This window comes from Parasteatoda tepidariorum, chromosome 3 (assembly GCF_043381705.1).
Source record: "Parasteatoda tepidariorum isolate YZ-2023 chromosome 3, CAS_Ptep_4.0, whole genome shotgun sequence".
NCBI classification, from domain to species: domain Eukaryota; kingdom Metazoa; phylum Arthropoda; class Arachnida; order Araneae; family Theridiidae; genus Parasteatoda; species Parasteatoda tepidariorum.
In genome coordinates, this window is record NC_092206.1 from 77,313,095 (window position 1) to 77,329,510 (window position 16,416).

The 16,416-nt window shown below is 30.0% G+C and overlaps 1 protein-coding gene across 1 annotated transcript in view; it reads right to left on the reverse strand.

Moving 5' to 3' along the window:
* The window catches only part of LOC107445266 (bone morphogenetic protein receptor type-1B), a 28,751-nt gene extending 12,909 nt beyond the window's left edge, over positions 1-15,842 (reverse strand). Inside the window, exons 1-7 of the mRNA XM_016059620.3 lie at positions 15,710-15,842; positions 14,455-14,639; positions 12,355-12,475; positions 10,200-10,314; positions 7,746-7,878; positions 5,010-5,202; positions 3,546-3,737 (exon numbers count right to left, since the gene is read on the reverse strand). Of these exons, the coding sequence (XP_015915106.1) occupies positions 3,546-3,737; positions 5,010-5,202; positions 7,746-7,878; positions 10,200-10,314; positions 12,355-12,475; positions 14,455-14,639; positions 15,710-15,788 (1,018 nt within the window). The 5' untranslated portion in view covers positions 15,789-15,842. The remainder of the gene's footprint in view (positions 1-3,545; positions 3,738-5,009; positions 5,203-7,745; positions 7,879-10,199; positions 10,315-12,354; positions 12,476-14,454; positions 14,640-15,709) is intronic.
* Between the last annotated feature and the right edge of the window lie 574 nt (positions 15,843-16,416).

Here is a 16,416-nt window from a genome sequence, read left to right on the forward strand (position 1 = left end):
CAAAGTCCTCCATGTTCACATAACAAATCAATACCTCTGGGGGTACTGGATTGGAGATCGATCGTTCTCTGATTCGGATCAAAATTATGATCTATGGATGAAAGAATGGGTCCGCCCTATAAAACGGGCTGTGACGTGTGTATGGCTGAAGACAAATTCTTGGCCATAGGATTGCGCCACTGTAAAAACAAGAAATGCACACTCTGCCTTAAATTTACACGGTTTGACCAAGCAGGCTTGCCCGTGTGGCAAGTGGCATTAGAAACAACAACAATGAATAGTCTACACTATAGTTCTAAGTATATTATTATAAATGTGATAATTTACACAAATAAACTTGCAGTTTAAAATATAATAGCTGCAAAAGGAAACAATTCAAACAATTATTACTAGACAGTAGAAGAGTTATAATTTCTATATAGGATTATTACATTAGAAATTAAATAAGGCATGAAAATTTGTAAAGTTGAATGTAATCAAGAAGTCATTAAATTGAAGTCATTTAAGCTCAAATTTGGGCATTCTTTTGGAAGAAACCCAAAAGGGCAGCAATGAATATATATTCAAAATACATTTTGAATTATATTCAAAATACACCTAACTGAGTCAAAAAGCAAATTATATTAAGAAATACCACAATGTGTTACTTTACACTAAATTAGTATATTTGATATCACTTAATAAATTAAAATCTTAAAATCTAAATATATGGTTAGAATAGAGTGTATATTTATCAGCTAAGACAAATAACAGTTTAGGAACCTAGAAGGAAGTAAATTTATTTACAAATTCATCTTATTAGATTTACAGTTAAAATCATATTCTAAGCTGCGGAAGAAAATTTTAAAAATATTGTTAAATCATACAGTGAACACTTTTTCTTTATTCTTGATATATAATCCTGTATTTTTTGTAATTGCAGACTATAAATTTATAGATATGTTTAAAATTGAGTTGGTATGCTTTCAAAATTTGAAGTCAATTAATACATTTATTTTCACTCAACAAATCATTCCCAATTAAAGTATTTTAAAATTGGAGATGTTCAATATCTCAGAAATATAGCGCCAACTTGGCATCTTTGTCTCAGCATCCTCGCCACCGTTTGTTGTAACCCTAATCAGTTGAAAACTAGTTGTTGATCTTATAGCATGAGCGTGCTCGTAGCACCAATCATAATAAAAATCTTTAATACAGTCCATTCTATTTTAATCATTTGTTAACAAACGAACCAGCGTAGAAATCAATCAATTAGTATCGAACATTAGTGATCCTTAAAAACCGGAGATGGAAAAAGAAAAACTAAATAGATCGAAGCGTGCCGTCAAAGGTACCATAACAAAGCTAGAAACATACATTGACCAGACGAAGGAACATAACCATACTGAATTAGAGGTCAAGCTGAAGCGTGTGGAACAATTGTATAAAAAAGTTGCTGAATTAAAGGAGCATTATTATGGGCTAAAAGACATAACTGACCCTGAGGTAACTGAAGTAGAAACGGACTTGGAGGGAACAGTAGACAGACTCGAAGCTCTGGAGGTAAGAATTAAAGATATTCTTAACTCTTTGATAATTAAACCTTCAATAATTAATTGTGAAAATGAAATATCTCAGGCTGATTCGAAAACAAAACTAGAAATTAAACTACCCGAGATACCACTACCGGTATTTCATGGTAAATTTGACGAATGGCCCAATTTTAAATNTCAGGTAAGAGTAAACTTAACTCTTTAAATCCTTTCCTTGATGGTCATCAAATTGTCCGAGTCGGTGGTCGTTTGCATAATGCTGCTCTGGATTATTCTCAAAAGCATCCAGCTATACTTCCTGCAGACCATCCTTTCACTAAATTGTTAATGACTCATTTGCATATCAAAAATCTCCATTTAGGACCTCAAGCGTTGTTATATTGCACTAGAGAAAGGTTTTGGCCACTTCGTGGTCGATCGATAGCTAGGAAAATTGTACATAAATGCATAGTTTGTTTTAAACATAAACCCCTTGTTTCAAATCAACTTATGGGAACCTTGCCTCGAGAAAGAGTAAACCCTAATTATCCTTTTTTGCATTCTGGTGTTGATTATTGCGGCCCTTTCCAAATTAAATATAAACACCAGAGAAAAGGGAATTTCCAACGGATTTATGTTGCAATATTTGTGTGTTTAGCCTCGAAGGCGATTCACTTAGAAGTTGTTTCCGATTTAACAACCGATGCTTTTCTTGCTACTTTAAAGCGTTTTGTAGCTAGGCGTGGCAAATGTGCTACGATATCATCTGATAATGCAAAAAACTTTGTTGGGGCTAGAAGGGAATTGCAGCGATTGCAGAATTTAACTAGATTTCCTGACGATAAACTAGCATCCTATTTGGCATCTGAAGGGATAGTTTGGAATTTTATTCCTCCCAGAGCTCCAAATTTCGGGGGCCTCTGGAAGGCAGGGGTCAAATCCTTTAAGTTTTACTTAAAACGAGCTGCAGGAAATCAAAAATTAACATTTGAGGAATTCCATACAATAACAGCACAAGTCGAAGGAATCCTAAATTCTCGGCCATTAACACCTTTGTCAGATGATATTGATGACCTGGATGCTCTGACACCAGGGCATTTTTTGGTTGGAAGATCTATAACTGCCATAGCTGAACCAAGTTTGTTGGATAAATCGGAAACCCGACTTTCTCGATGGCAAAGGTTGACAAAAATTGTTCAATACATTTGGACTAAGTGGTCTCGCGACTATTTGAACAATTTGCAACAAAGAACAAAATGGAAGGTAGAGAAAACAAACATAATTTTAAATGCGATGGTTTTAATAAAGGAGGATAATCTTCCTGTAAATCAGAGGGTCTTGGGACGAATTTTAAAACTATTTCCTGGAACGGATGGAAAGGTTAGAGTAGCGGAGATTAAAACGAGCAAGGGAATTGTTAAACGTAGCATTAATTAATTGTGTATTTTGCCATTGGACAATTAAAAAAGATGTGTTTTAATTTTCTCATAATGTGTACCTACAGCATTTATTCAATCTTCGTAAATTTTATATTGGAATATGTTTATGTACCATTGTTATGCTAATTTGTATGTTTATTGAATATAATTCAACGGCGGGTGGATGTTCAATATCTCAGAAATATAGCGCCAACTTGGCATCTTTGTCTCAGCATCCTCGCCACCGTTTGTTGTAACCCTAATCAGTTGAAAACTAGTTGTTGATCTTATAGCATGAGCGTGCTCGTAGCACCAATCATAATAAAAATCTTTAATACAGTCCATTCTATTTTAATCATTTGTTAACAAACGAACCAGCGTAGAAATCAATCAATTGGTATCGAACAGGAGACTTTCAATTTATAATTCTTATCAATCATAAAACAAATATAAGAAATAGTATCGCCTAAAATTCTAATTTAAAAAAAAAACATGAGTATGACATGAGAAAAAAAACAGATTGTAAAACATTAACATTCATTAATCTTTTAAAAATTAATGAAAATTAATCTTTTAAAAAGCTGTGTTAATATGAAAATAAAAAGTTGTAAATAACCTTGTTTTCCTGTAACTTCATTATGCAAATGAGCAACACCGCATGCAGATGAATGGGCAAGCTTCAACATGTCTGTGTAGTCTAACTCCCAAACTTTTAAAAAATCATGCAATGATCCCAATTCATGGTAATCTGTAATCAGCAGTAACTGTGTCCATGAACCATTACCTCTTATGTCAGCTGCAACAAAGCCTATGACCAAATAAAAACATAAGTTAGAAAGAAATTTAAAAATAAAACAATTTCAAAAATTTTAAACATGAATGAACAAGAAACCTTTTAAAAATTTATGAAATCAGCCTTATAATAAACAGTAGTTAAACAGTAGTTTGGCAAGGTTATAGACAAAATCGTAAAAATAATAGTTTCTTTATTCCTATTCAAAAACCCTTTAGCCAATAGTCAATACTTTTCTGTCTATAGCTAAAGTGTATAAAAATCTCATTTAAGTAATACCTAAAAAATAGACAAATTGATAATGAACTATAGAATAAAATTAACATCTTTCTAATTAATTTGACTATTAAAAAATGAATATTTAAGCCTTAAACATTTAGTAAATAAAAACAATTGGATTAAAATTTATTGTAAACATATTGCTAAGTAAATAAATTTCTATCAGCAAAATCTCATTAATAGAGACTTGGTGAATAAAAAATTACTAAAATTTTTAAAATTACACTTTTAGAAATCTTATTATAATTCTTTTTTTAAATTCCGAAAACAAATAAAAAAGAAAATGAAAATTCAATGCAGTTTTATTATACATACAGATAGATAGGTGGAAAATAAGAGCACCAAAACAGATGCGGATCACTTCATACCATTAATTTCTTTTTTATGTGAAAAAAAAAGGGGGGGAGGAGACTTCAGAAACCAAATGTTAATAAAAGGGGGAAAAGTAACCAAAGTAAAATAATGTTCTTCAAGGTACCAATGCCGTTAAATGTACTGGTAAACTTATTTTTTATTATGTTTTGTGACAGAGAATTTTCTTTTAAAAAATATTCAATAAGTTTAAAGATTAAATTTTTTGACACCTTAAATTATCACTTCTGCAGTTATTAATTTTAATGTTATGATGTTTTAAGTGCATTGAAATTAGTGTGAGAAACAATTATTAAATATAGTAAGTTTTTTTCATTCGAATTTTTGGTGGGAATGTGGAAAATCATATTTAACATGCAAGAGTAGCACATGGGACACAGTTGTGTACCCTTAATGTGCAAAAATTGCAAAATATATAGATATATATGTATATATTTAAAAATAATTAATCTTAATTTCATAAATACAAATGACTCCCTTCCCTTAAAATACCCAATACAGAACTTCCAACAGTCTATTGAAATGATAGTTTTTCTCATTTGAAGAAGTTTTTAAAAAAGTTAAAAAATAAAGATATGTTCATTACCTTAAAATAAAGAATAAAAATTTAAGGAAAACATTTATATATCACCATACCTAATATATTTTCATGCCTTAAGAGAACTGTCTTGTATATATCAGTTTCTCGTTGCCAGCTGGCTTCTTCTTTTGTAAAGAAGATTTTAACAGCAACATAATAATCTCGTAACTGGGCTTTCCATACCTCTCCAAAACGCCCCTTTCCTATACTTTCCACCATCTCAATCTGTTTCCCAACAGTTCGCTGAACCTGAAGAAGGAGTATACAGTTTTAATTAAAATAAAAAACGAAGAATTATGAAGTACCAGAAATTACAAAAACATACAAATAAATCAAATTAGTACTATAGTGCAGAACCTCTTATCCAGAAATCAGAAAACCGGAAAACCAGATAACCGGAATGAAATTCGGAACTAAAAATTAATTTCCTTCCATTAAAAAAATAAAAATTTCCAGCAGGGTTTTGAGCCCATTTTGTTATTTAGAGCGTACGGCGTATCGAGTTGACGAAAGAACTGATTTAGAGGACGGATCAAAAGTCGTTTGTAGACGAATCTCACATAGGCACAAATAGCTTATATATGTTATTAATGTTAATAATAACAATAATTACATATATAAGCCTGCATATAATTTCTATTTCATAATTTCTTTCCTTATTTAAACTTAAGTGTATTATTATTTACCATTTTTTATTATTTCTAAAACTATTTCAAAATAATGCTTTAGTTTCGTTTTAAAAACATTAAAAAACGGCATTTTGTAGTGATTCAGAAAACCGGAAAAATCAGTTATCCGGAATCGCGATGGTCCTGATCGTTTCGGATAGTCGGTTCTCTACTGTATATACATTTATGACACGCCAATCCAGTTTTTCCCCTGATTTCCATCAAAACTTAAATTTATCATATATATTTTTAGGCAAAACACCATTGTAAGATACAGTTGCACAGTATATAGAAATTGCTCAAATTTACTACCGAAATAATGATTAGGTGTCAGTGATTGGGCTATAGTTTGGACATTACGTATAATGTGGGGTCAACATAATCACACTGCAGAGTTTACTAACCACTACTCGTTTGAAGAATTCAATTGAAGTAAAATGGTAAAGTTTGAGAGGTTAAGAATAAAACCCTTCAAAACTGTGAACATATTGCTGAAAATATTGATACTGCCAATCAAAGAACAGATAAAAATCAGAAATAATCAAGTAGATATCATTCTCAAGAATTTATCAAGCCTTACTGAATTCATCATACAAGCTTGCATGTTTAAGACTAGTTCAGTTGATCCAAACTTAAAACCAAATGACCATTTAAAAAAAAAAAATTATGCGAAATTGATAAAATATTGCGATAAATTCAGTGACAATGACGCTTTCAGAAATGTCTAAGCAAACTGGCCACCAAAGTAATTAGACGTCTGGTAGCAGAAACCATTGAGCATGGCAGCAGGTGCAGCAAATTATCACACCATCTGCAGATTATTTTTTTTGCTCCAGATTTCAAATAATAATAATAATTTGCTAGCAAGACCATGTAGTTTGTTTTTTTAAGTAATTAAATAAATTGCCAAATAAAATAAGAATCAAGAGAAAAAATAAAAATTTTCCTTTCTATCCTCATTGATGAACAATATGGAATCATCACTCCACATTTTGAAATCTAACACTCAAAATAATTTATCAGGCAAGTGCAGCATTCTAATTTCTTTTAAGGGCTCTATACAATTTTATTCACTAAAATATCTTTATAAAGAGCCAAAACATATTTAAAAAAAGAAAAATACTTCATTACTTTTTGAATGTAAGATATAATCTGATAATCTGGTTTGACATTCTTAGTAGATAATATAAACTGTGTCCCATCTAAATAAAGCCACAATGTTTTTTTGCCAGAACTGGATGCTAAGAAAACCAATGGGAACCTAACATATATATTAAGAAAGTCTATATCTAAACACATATTTACAAGGAGTTACAAGGCTTCAATGATGGCAGCCTTCAATTTTGCCACAAACTGAAATTACTTCATTTTGATGTATACATCCCTACTAAGGATAGTCATTCATGCTCTCTTGGGGTCTAAAGTCACGAGAAAGAGCAGGTTATTTATAACATGTACTCTATTATTCGAAAACCACCACTTTGAAGATTTCGCAATGCAAATGGACATTTTGTGTAAAGTTTGATGGTAAGGCAACATTAAGTTTACCATAGCCAAAGCCTTCAATGATACTTGCAATATTGGTTCAAATGATGCTTGCAATATAAGAGAATTTCTTAATTAATTTTATAATTAGTTGAAACAGCTAAAAATATGAAATTCAAGCTACTTTAGAATGGCATTAACTCAGCATAATTTATGCTATTTATCAAAGCTGTGCAATAGGTACAAAAATCAATCCATTTTTTTTTATTAAACAGTTGTAAGTAACACTTTACGTAACATCTCAAACTTTCATATGGTATTTAAAAATTTTATGAAATGAAATGATTATTTTTTTATTTAAAATGTTTGTAGTTTTGATTTATTTCAAGAATTTAGCATAAGTTTAAAAGTTGAGAGGATCTTATATATCTTTCGTAGTAAGGAGTTTCCCAGTTACTTAGGAACTTCAAGAATATGAATTTGCACTATGAATCAATGACATGGTTTTAATAATTCATTAAATAATAAATTATTTTATAGCATAATATTGGTATTTTGGGCTACACTCCAATTTTCTAGGTAACATGATACGTTTTCCCTATACAGAATTTCAAATCAGAAAATGCAGTAAAATGTTACCAAAAGTGCAACTCCTGATCCACTTCCAGAATTATCATTAGCATTATCAAGTAAATCTTTCACTGCTTCTCCACCCAAATAGGTTTTTTCAACATCCATATAATTTCTTCGGTTTTCTTTTTGACTGCAAAACCTACAAATGACAAAAAACATTTTTTTTTAATACAAACATGATATTGTTATGAAATTAGCCATTGAAATTGTAAATATAATTCACTTAAAATTATGAACCATAATTCATAATAATGTTACAACTCTTTTCCCAAAACCAACGTTTTTTAAACTTATGAACATTTCCACAATTCTTTTTCACACTGCTGAATACAGGGATACAACAAAATTATAGAAACACTTCTATACAAACTCAATGTAGACAATATTTCTCTTAGCAGATGAGGAGAGAAAGTTAATAATTTCCCTCATTCTTCTACATTCTTAATGTATAATGATAAAATTATAGAAATGATTCTGTGTAAAAAGTAAAGCATAATATGTCATGTGATTAAAATTATATATATTCATTCATGAAATAAAAAGCACATACCTTTTTGCAGCATATGTTTATTTGTACAGTAGAGAACCCGTTATCCGGAAATCAGAAAACCGGAAAACCAAAAAACCGGAACGAAATTCGATTAGTTTTCCCGCCACTTTTTTAAAAAAAAAAAAATTTTTTTCCTCATAAGATTTTAGGATTTTTCGCTCTTTTTTGAAAGATGTTTACCTTACCATCATTTTGGANCCAAAAAACCGGAACGAAATTCGATTAGTTTTCCCGCCACTTTTTAAAAAAAAAAAATTTTTTTTTCCTCATAAGATTTTAGGATTTTTCGCTCTTTTTTGAAAGATGTTTACCTTACCATCATTTTGGAAATAATCATTAGTGTATTACTTCATCGTTTTATCATTTTTTTTTTTAGCTGGGTTTAACTATAAAAAAAAACGGCTTTTTGCAGCGATTCAGAAAACCGGAAAAATCAGTTATCCGGAATATCGATGGTCCCGATCGTTCCGGATAATCGGTTCCCTACTGTATTTTTTAATGTTTGAATTCTTTATAAGTGAATGAACAAACAATTATCAACTTTTATCTTTATTATACTTTTTGCTTTTGAAACAAATGAAAAGAGATAATAAATTTTAAACATTTGTATTTTAAGAATTCTAAGTATATAATTTAAGATTTTACTGAACATACAGATACACTCAAAAAACTTAAATAATAAATTATGTATGAATAACCATATCATGAACAACTAATATCTACAATACGCATTCAGGTTCCATTAATAATTTCATCACCTTAGTAAACCCAGAACAATAGATAGAAAAATTATGTATGTGAATAATAAGAGATGGATTAAGATGTAGAAAATCCATATTTTAAATATGGACCTGCTTTATGTAAAAAGGGACACAGAATTATGCAGGTCCTGAGTCCTAAGGACCCATAGTTTATAAAGTCTAGCATAACCACTCAGAATTCGTAAGTGCAATGATAATTCAGTGATCCAAAAACACTATCAAGTTTTCATTTTGTGTTCAACATGATAAACAAATGTAAAGTTTAAGCTATACAATTACATAAGAGATGTGTTTATATTAGAGAACATATCAATCACTGCGCATATTTATACAATGTACAGCACATTATTTTAATTTCATAATAATCTTAACACGATAGGATTTTAAAATATCAATTTATTATTTTTTTTTTCAATATATTAACAGCAGATATTTCTGGAATTGGTAATCATATGATTTTAGGCCCTGTATTTATGAAAATTCCATCCTAACCCCATTTCTTGGGGGTTTTTTAAAACCCAAACAGCATTTAATTTAACTTAATTTTCAACATTAAAATAGTAAATTTTTTTTTTAAAAAAATAACAATGACACACAATTTCAAATGATGCCTTTGAGTAACCACTTTTGAAAACACTTGATGGGCAACAATTTTATTGTATATTCATGTGGTTTTGACTATACAATTTTTGGCTATATTGGTACAAGTTTAAAATGGATTTTTAAGGACATAAATTTTTTTCAAAACAACAATATAAATGGCAACATACGCTAATATTTGAAGCAAAAAATTTGTTGCCTATGTGTTTGATTTTGGCAGCATTTGTTAATGACTTGACTTAACAACAATTGTCGCAATGTTGCCATAATGATGTGAAAACGTTAGATTTTTTTTATTAGTTTAATGGATCTTTTAAAACATGTGTCTTCAAAGTAATTCTAAATTTATATTTTAATTATATTTGAATTTTGTTTTGTTACCACAATAACGGAAAATTTTGTTTTTAATTAATCAACAAATTTCTCTAAAATAAAAAAAGTAAAAAATAAGAGAAAAAAGGCCATAAATGTTAATATTTTGAAGAGTTCTATCATTTATTGAAGAATTTTACTAAATTTAATTCCATATTTATTTAATATAGTACTGACCTTGCTACCATGAATCCAATAACACCAGCTAAAAGAACAATGCAAACTGATAAAACAATAGCAAATATAATAATGTTTTCTTTAGTGGAGTAGAACGACAGCTCTCCTCTATACACTGCAAAATAAATAAATAACAACTTTTAGAAAATAATAAACAACTACAAAGTTTAATTATAAACTACAATTTTAAAATGTGATTTGAATTTAAGTAATTTCATAACATTTAATCAAAAAAAATTTCTGGAATTTATAAAAACTCTAAACCAAGATTCCTCCCTTCCTTTTTTCTTTTTTATTAACAAAAGCTAAATTTCTATTTTTACACTTTTACAAACATCAATCTTTTTTGATTTCTACTTCTAAAAAATAAATGAAAAAAGTTTAAAATTTTCTATATTGCTCGCATTTAGAAAAATTTCCCCTAAGAAAAAACTATCATTAACAATTTATATGAATACATTGCAACCATAGAATAGTTAGGGGTGCCACAAATGTGTTTTTGCCTCACAGACAATTTATATTATTTATGATTCATTTTATAATTTATAATTATAGTATGTTAATTATATATAATTATCAAAATTATAATATTATTCAATAGATTAACTAAATTTTAATATAAACTTTACTATCTAAAAATATTTAGAAAAAGTTATATTAATTAAAAAGCACTATATTTAGGGGAGAAATTTCAAACCCAAATAACTAAGTTCTGGGAATATAATAAGCTCTGAGAATTTTCAGCACTCTTGTATTTTAAACTTAAAATTTTGAGTAAATCTTACAGAAATATTAATCTGGAGAAGCACAACTAATATACATAATGAAATCAAATTTGCTATGATGCTATTCAAATTATAAATTCTAAAAATGAAATAAAATTCATAATGAAATTATCATAGCTATGATGCTATTAAATTTATAAATTCTAAAAATGAAATTAAATTCATAATTAACACTGCTATGAAATGACATTTGTTATCTTCTTCCTAATCCCCAAAATTAGCAGGGCTAAACAATGTCCATGAAATTCATGACCCGGAGGAAGTCGGCCACCAAAAGTGGGTTTCCTAGAATGTCCTTCTTGTCCAGTCCAAGACAGTCCAAGATATGTTGGGGAGAAGCCTGCATGTTGTGGCACCAGGGGCAGTTTGGAAAGATTTTAACACTACCCTCGAAAGACAGAGACTTAAGGTGGCCTTTGGTAAGCCTAGTAAGTGCCGTCTGATCCTTGCGGTTGCACCGAATGTTGAGTGCACCTACTGGGCGGGTGCTCTGGTACCAGTGATGTTTGGGGGTTACAAGCCAGGAAACATTGTCTTTTTTCTTTTTCAATGCCAGTTCCATGAAGGTGAGTGAATTTGGACTCATCACAAAGTTTCTTCTGTCCCCTCCTTAGCCAGAGTGCCGGCGATATCATTGTCCAGAACCCCAAAGTGAGAAGGGATCCACTGGAGGTGGACTTCATGCAGTCGCGAGAAGATTTTCAGTTTGTGAAATTTTAATATTGAAATTACCAAGTTGGAGTAGAAATTAGCTAACATGAAAATAGTGTTTTTTAAAGAACTTATACTTTATATTTCAAAATGTATTATTTTAAAATAATTAGATTAAGAAAAGTAAAACTTTAAACTTATACAGAAAGTTTATATGAAAACATTGTATATTAAAAAACTCTTCTGTCTCCAAGTTAACAGTTTGCTTTTTGTAGCATCAAAAAATTATTCAAATACAACATAAAAATGGTAATTTAAATTCATAATAAAAAAAAATTCTGTATACATCACATGTAATGACATAGAATACATACAATAACACAAATAAAAAAGTTAAAAAGGTAGGCAATAGTTTTCGTACTACAACCTTATTCATACAATTTTATTCCCACTTTTTGAAATAACTTGATGGGAATAGCACGAAAATAATGAAAACATCAACAGTCTTTTTAACTTTTTATTTGTGCTTTGCATTTCTAAAGTCAAAGATAACCAAGCTTTCATCGAATACTAATTATGTTATCAGTTTGCAAACATTAAACAAATGATAAAATAAAATAGGAATTGCTTGTTCTTAGTATAATAAATTTACCAATGATAAAAAAAAGTAAAAAGTTTTTTCACGAAAATGAAAAATAGGAACAGCAAATAATACTTACTTGGACTGGCAGCAGTTGTTAAAGCATTTGGAAATGGTTTCAGTTCTAGATTACAATAATCTCTATCAGCGCAACAGGCAATACCCTTTGGATTTTTATGGGGCACCAAGCTACCTTTACACTAAAAGATGCAAATATGAACAGGAGTTAGGGAGAAACAATCATGAATATACATATCTCGATAAGATATTTTAACAGGACAGGCGAAAGCTTTAACTTTTCAAAAATTCAACTTACCTTTAATTTCAGTTTCTGACATTTAAATAGAAATGATTTTTAGATATTATAATTAGAATATATTAATTACAAATTTTCACAATGTTCATACAATTTATGAAAAAAAGATATAGCATACTTTTTTTTTTGTTTTATAGCATAACAAACTTATTTAATGGTTAAAATTTGTGAATTATTTCTAAAAGTTTACAATCAGATCAGCAGGTATTAAACTAAACTCAGTGGCCCAACAGCCCATAGAGGGCCAAGGCCTACTGTCAGGCCCGTAGCCAGGGGGGGACCGTCGGGACAAATCCCCCCCCCCCGAAATTCCGGGATTCAAACTTTTTAGTCTTTCTTTGAGCCTCTCACTAAAAAGAAAAACAAAAACTGTCAAATCAAACCTTTTATTAACTAACTTTATTAAGCATATTTTGGGATATTTTGGTTTGTCCTAAAAAAGTAATCGAAAAATTTTCTTCAAAGCCCCATCGCATGTCTTTGTAAACTTTGTTTACAAATTGATTATAATTATTATGTAATATTAATTGAAAAGTAAGTATTATGTAATATTTTTTAATTACTAGTTTAAGTTTTGCAAACAACAGAATAAACAATATTTGTTACAACCTTTTCCCCCTACTTTGCATGCCTGAAACTGTCCTTGCTTCTTACCATATCCCCCCCCCGAAAAAATATCCTGGCTACGGCCTTGCCTACTGTGCCCATCTCAGTTTTCTTGACCTTGGGTTCTGGGGTGCAAGAGCAGATATGTCTGTTAGGTGGTCAGCTGAATGCGAAACCCCCAGTGTTTAAGTCTCCTGGCATGCTTGGTACTCATTTATCGACCCACTGAAGGGATGAAAGACTGAGTCAACCTTGCCCGGCTCGAGGATCGAACTCAGGACCAGTGGCACGGGAGCGCGAAGCGCTACCACTCAGCCACCGGGATTAGCAGGTATTACTCCCAACAATAAATGGTGCATTCCCATCATTTTATTCAAAAGGTAAGTAAAGAGATTAAGTCGGTTTAACCATAGAAGATTTTCCTTTCCCAGCTTATAAAGCATCCCACATAAAGACATGTTTTTGACCCCATACTTCTAGGTTGATTGTACAGTTTTTGAATCTAATACTACTTATTTAAATTTGAAGCCAATTTAAAATTTCAAAACAAAATATATTTTATATTTAACATTGAAGCTCAACCAGGAAGAACTTTTCAGGAGTGAACACCGGGAAATACATTCCACTGGAACAACTGGAGAAACTATCAGAGTTAACTCAACTACAAAGGGAATAGAACTCAAAGAATATATTGCACAAGCGCTATCATCAAAATGAGCTGCAGGGGTGATTGTGAGCCCAACTCAAAAATCCTGAAAATTTCTTCATTAAAATTATTCAAAAAATTAATATTTTTATAAATTTAAATCATTGAAATTTTCAAAACATGATACAGCATATGCAGGATAAATTAAATGAATAAATACGTGTAAGTTAACTTTTATCTCTAATCACATTTATTATTATACCAGAAAAAATATTTACAAATGAAAAAGATGCCAAGAATAAATTCTAGTTCTAATATTTTTAAATAAAATATACAAGAATTTTTATATATATGTGTGATCGATGATTTCTTGAAACTTCTGGTCTTTGGATTTCCGGAAACTTTCTGATCGCAGTTAGCGAAAAATCCGGAAATCCGGATTTTTTCCAGAGCACAATCACCCCTGGAGCTGGGACAAGCATAAAACCAACAAGATGCTGTGATATTTGAGCCTAGAGTATTCGAGCAGGATATTAGTGCCTTACTTTCTAACAAATAATGGATATTTATGCAATAAATAGTCAAATATACTTCAACTTTTAAGTACTTACTTGCATAAGACCACTTTCATCTGGTGGAAGACAGCCATATGTTCGTTCAAATTCGTATTGGCCTGTCTCTGTATTGTGTACTTCTTCTACTGAACTAAAACATACACTTAAAGGACGTGCTATACAACTACCATTCCATTCATCATTTGGACAGTTACCAGCACAATAACAAACCAAACTGGACACTAAATAATTGAAAATATATAAATAAATATAAAAACAGTAAATAAAACGAATGAAATTGAGAGATGAGAATATGGTAAGATTAATACCACGGCTTGATAACAATAAAATTTTTTATTAAAGACTACAACAGGGGTAATTTTAACTTCTTCCAGCCACTAGCAAGAGAAGAATTATTCCGTTTTTATTTCTTGATTTTTTTAAAAAACTTATCTTTCAGATATTTTAACTGCTCGCAAATAGAATTTTGAGGTTGAAAGAAAAGCAAAATTTTCAAAGACTAATAAATTTGATGTAAGTGATGGTTAATTTTAGCAATTGTTCGTAAATAATTGTTCGTAATATTAATTTTAGTAACAAGTTAATTCTTAATACTACTTTAAAATATTAAATAGTTATTTTGCATTTATTATTTTAATTGCATATGTGTAGTAATCACAATTGAAAAAAAATTTTAGTAAAAGTAAACATATCTTTTTAAAATAAAAATATAACTATTTGCGGTCTAATAAATGTAAACCAAACCAATATCACACTTTCTTAATTGAAAGAAACAGAATAATCTTAAAAGCATTAAGCAAAAAGTTTTTAAAAGTGTTTTTTAAGAAAAAAGTTATAACTTTTCAACTTATAGCATAAAGGTACCAATGCATCATACTTGCAAGTTGAAAACAATTAACATCATGTAGATCATAAAAAAAAATTCTTGAAAATTAACTTCACAAGATTAATAGTTTACTTTACAAACAAAAAAGTGTGACAAACAAAAGATAGATTTTAAGTATCCAAAATTAAGATAGATAGATAAACTTTTGGTGGGGTACATCACGTCGAAATACTAGTACAGTTCTTTTTCTGACAAGTTAAATATTTTTTTAATGGTTTCATTATAATATTGAAAATTTAAACGAACAATCATATCATTGAGTGCAATTATTTTATAGGTTATTTGTTTCAATTCCACATCAAAAGAGAGATCAGGGTAATAGCGTATACAACATTCAAAGTAAAGACAAAAAAATAAGATATAGCAAAAAATATCGCCACTAAACAGTAAAACTTAAAAACTTGCCTTTTGTAGAAACGAACGACAATAAAATCAAAATAAATATTATTTTTCTAATACATTTATAACACAACAAAACGGCCATTTTAGCATCTTATTTCGATAACAAACATAAAACAAAAACAAAAAATATCAGATCAAGGATTACTCAACCGCGATGGCGAGATACTATTCCCATTATTATAATTTAAATTGATACTGACTGAACCAACGCTGGATATTGCTTTTGCGTTTTCAAAGATCATTGGTTAACTTTGTTTTTAGTGCATATGCGGTGGGCAGCGCTTAGAAAGAATTTTTACCCATGGCAGCAGCTCGAAAATGAAAAGTCATTTCATAACATTTTTTTTACCGTAGCAAAATGTGTGATTTCTCAGAGCCACCAAAAATCTCTTTAATTCACGAGCTTAAGCTGGTTCAATTTTAAAATTGGAACAGAGTGTTTATATTTTAATATTAATGTTTACGTTTATATTTTATTATTAAAGCAATGTAAATTAATTGTAGTCACAATTAGGTTTTTTTTCATTTCTTCACTTTCAAGTTTGTAATATTTTACAATTGACCGAACGGCCTGTGTAGGGGTCAGGGAACTGGCCTTGCTTTAGAAAGGTTCTGAGTTCGAATCCCAAGCAAGGCATGGATGTTTTTACATTCTCTGCACTATCTGCCCTTACTGTGGAACAACGATGGCTCACCTAGTATGGTGCCCC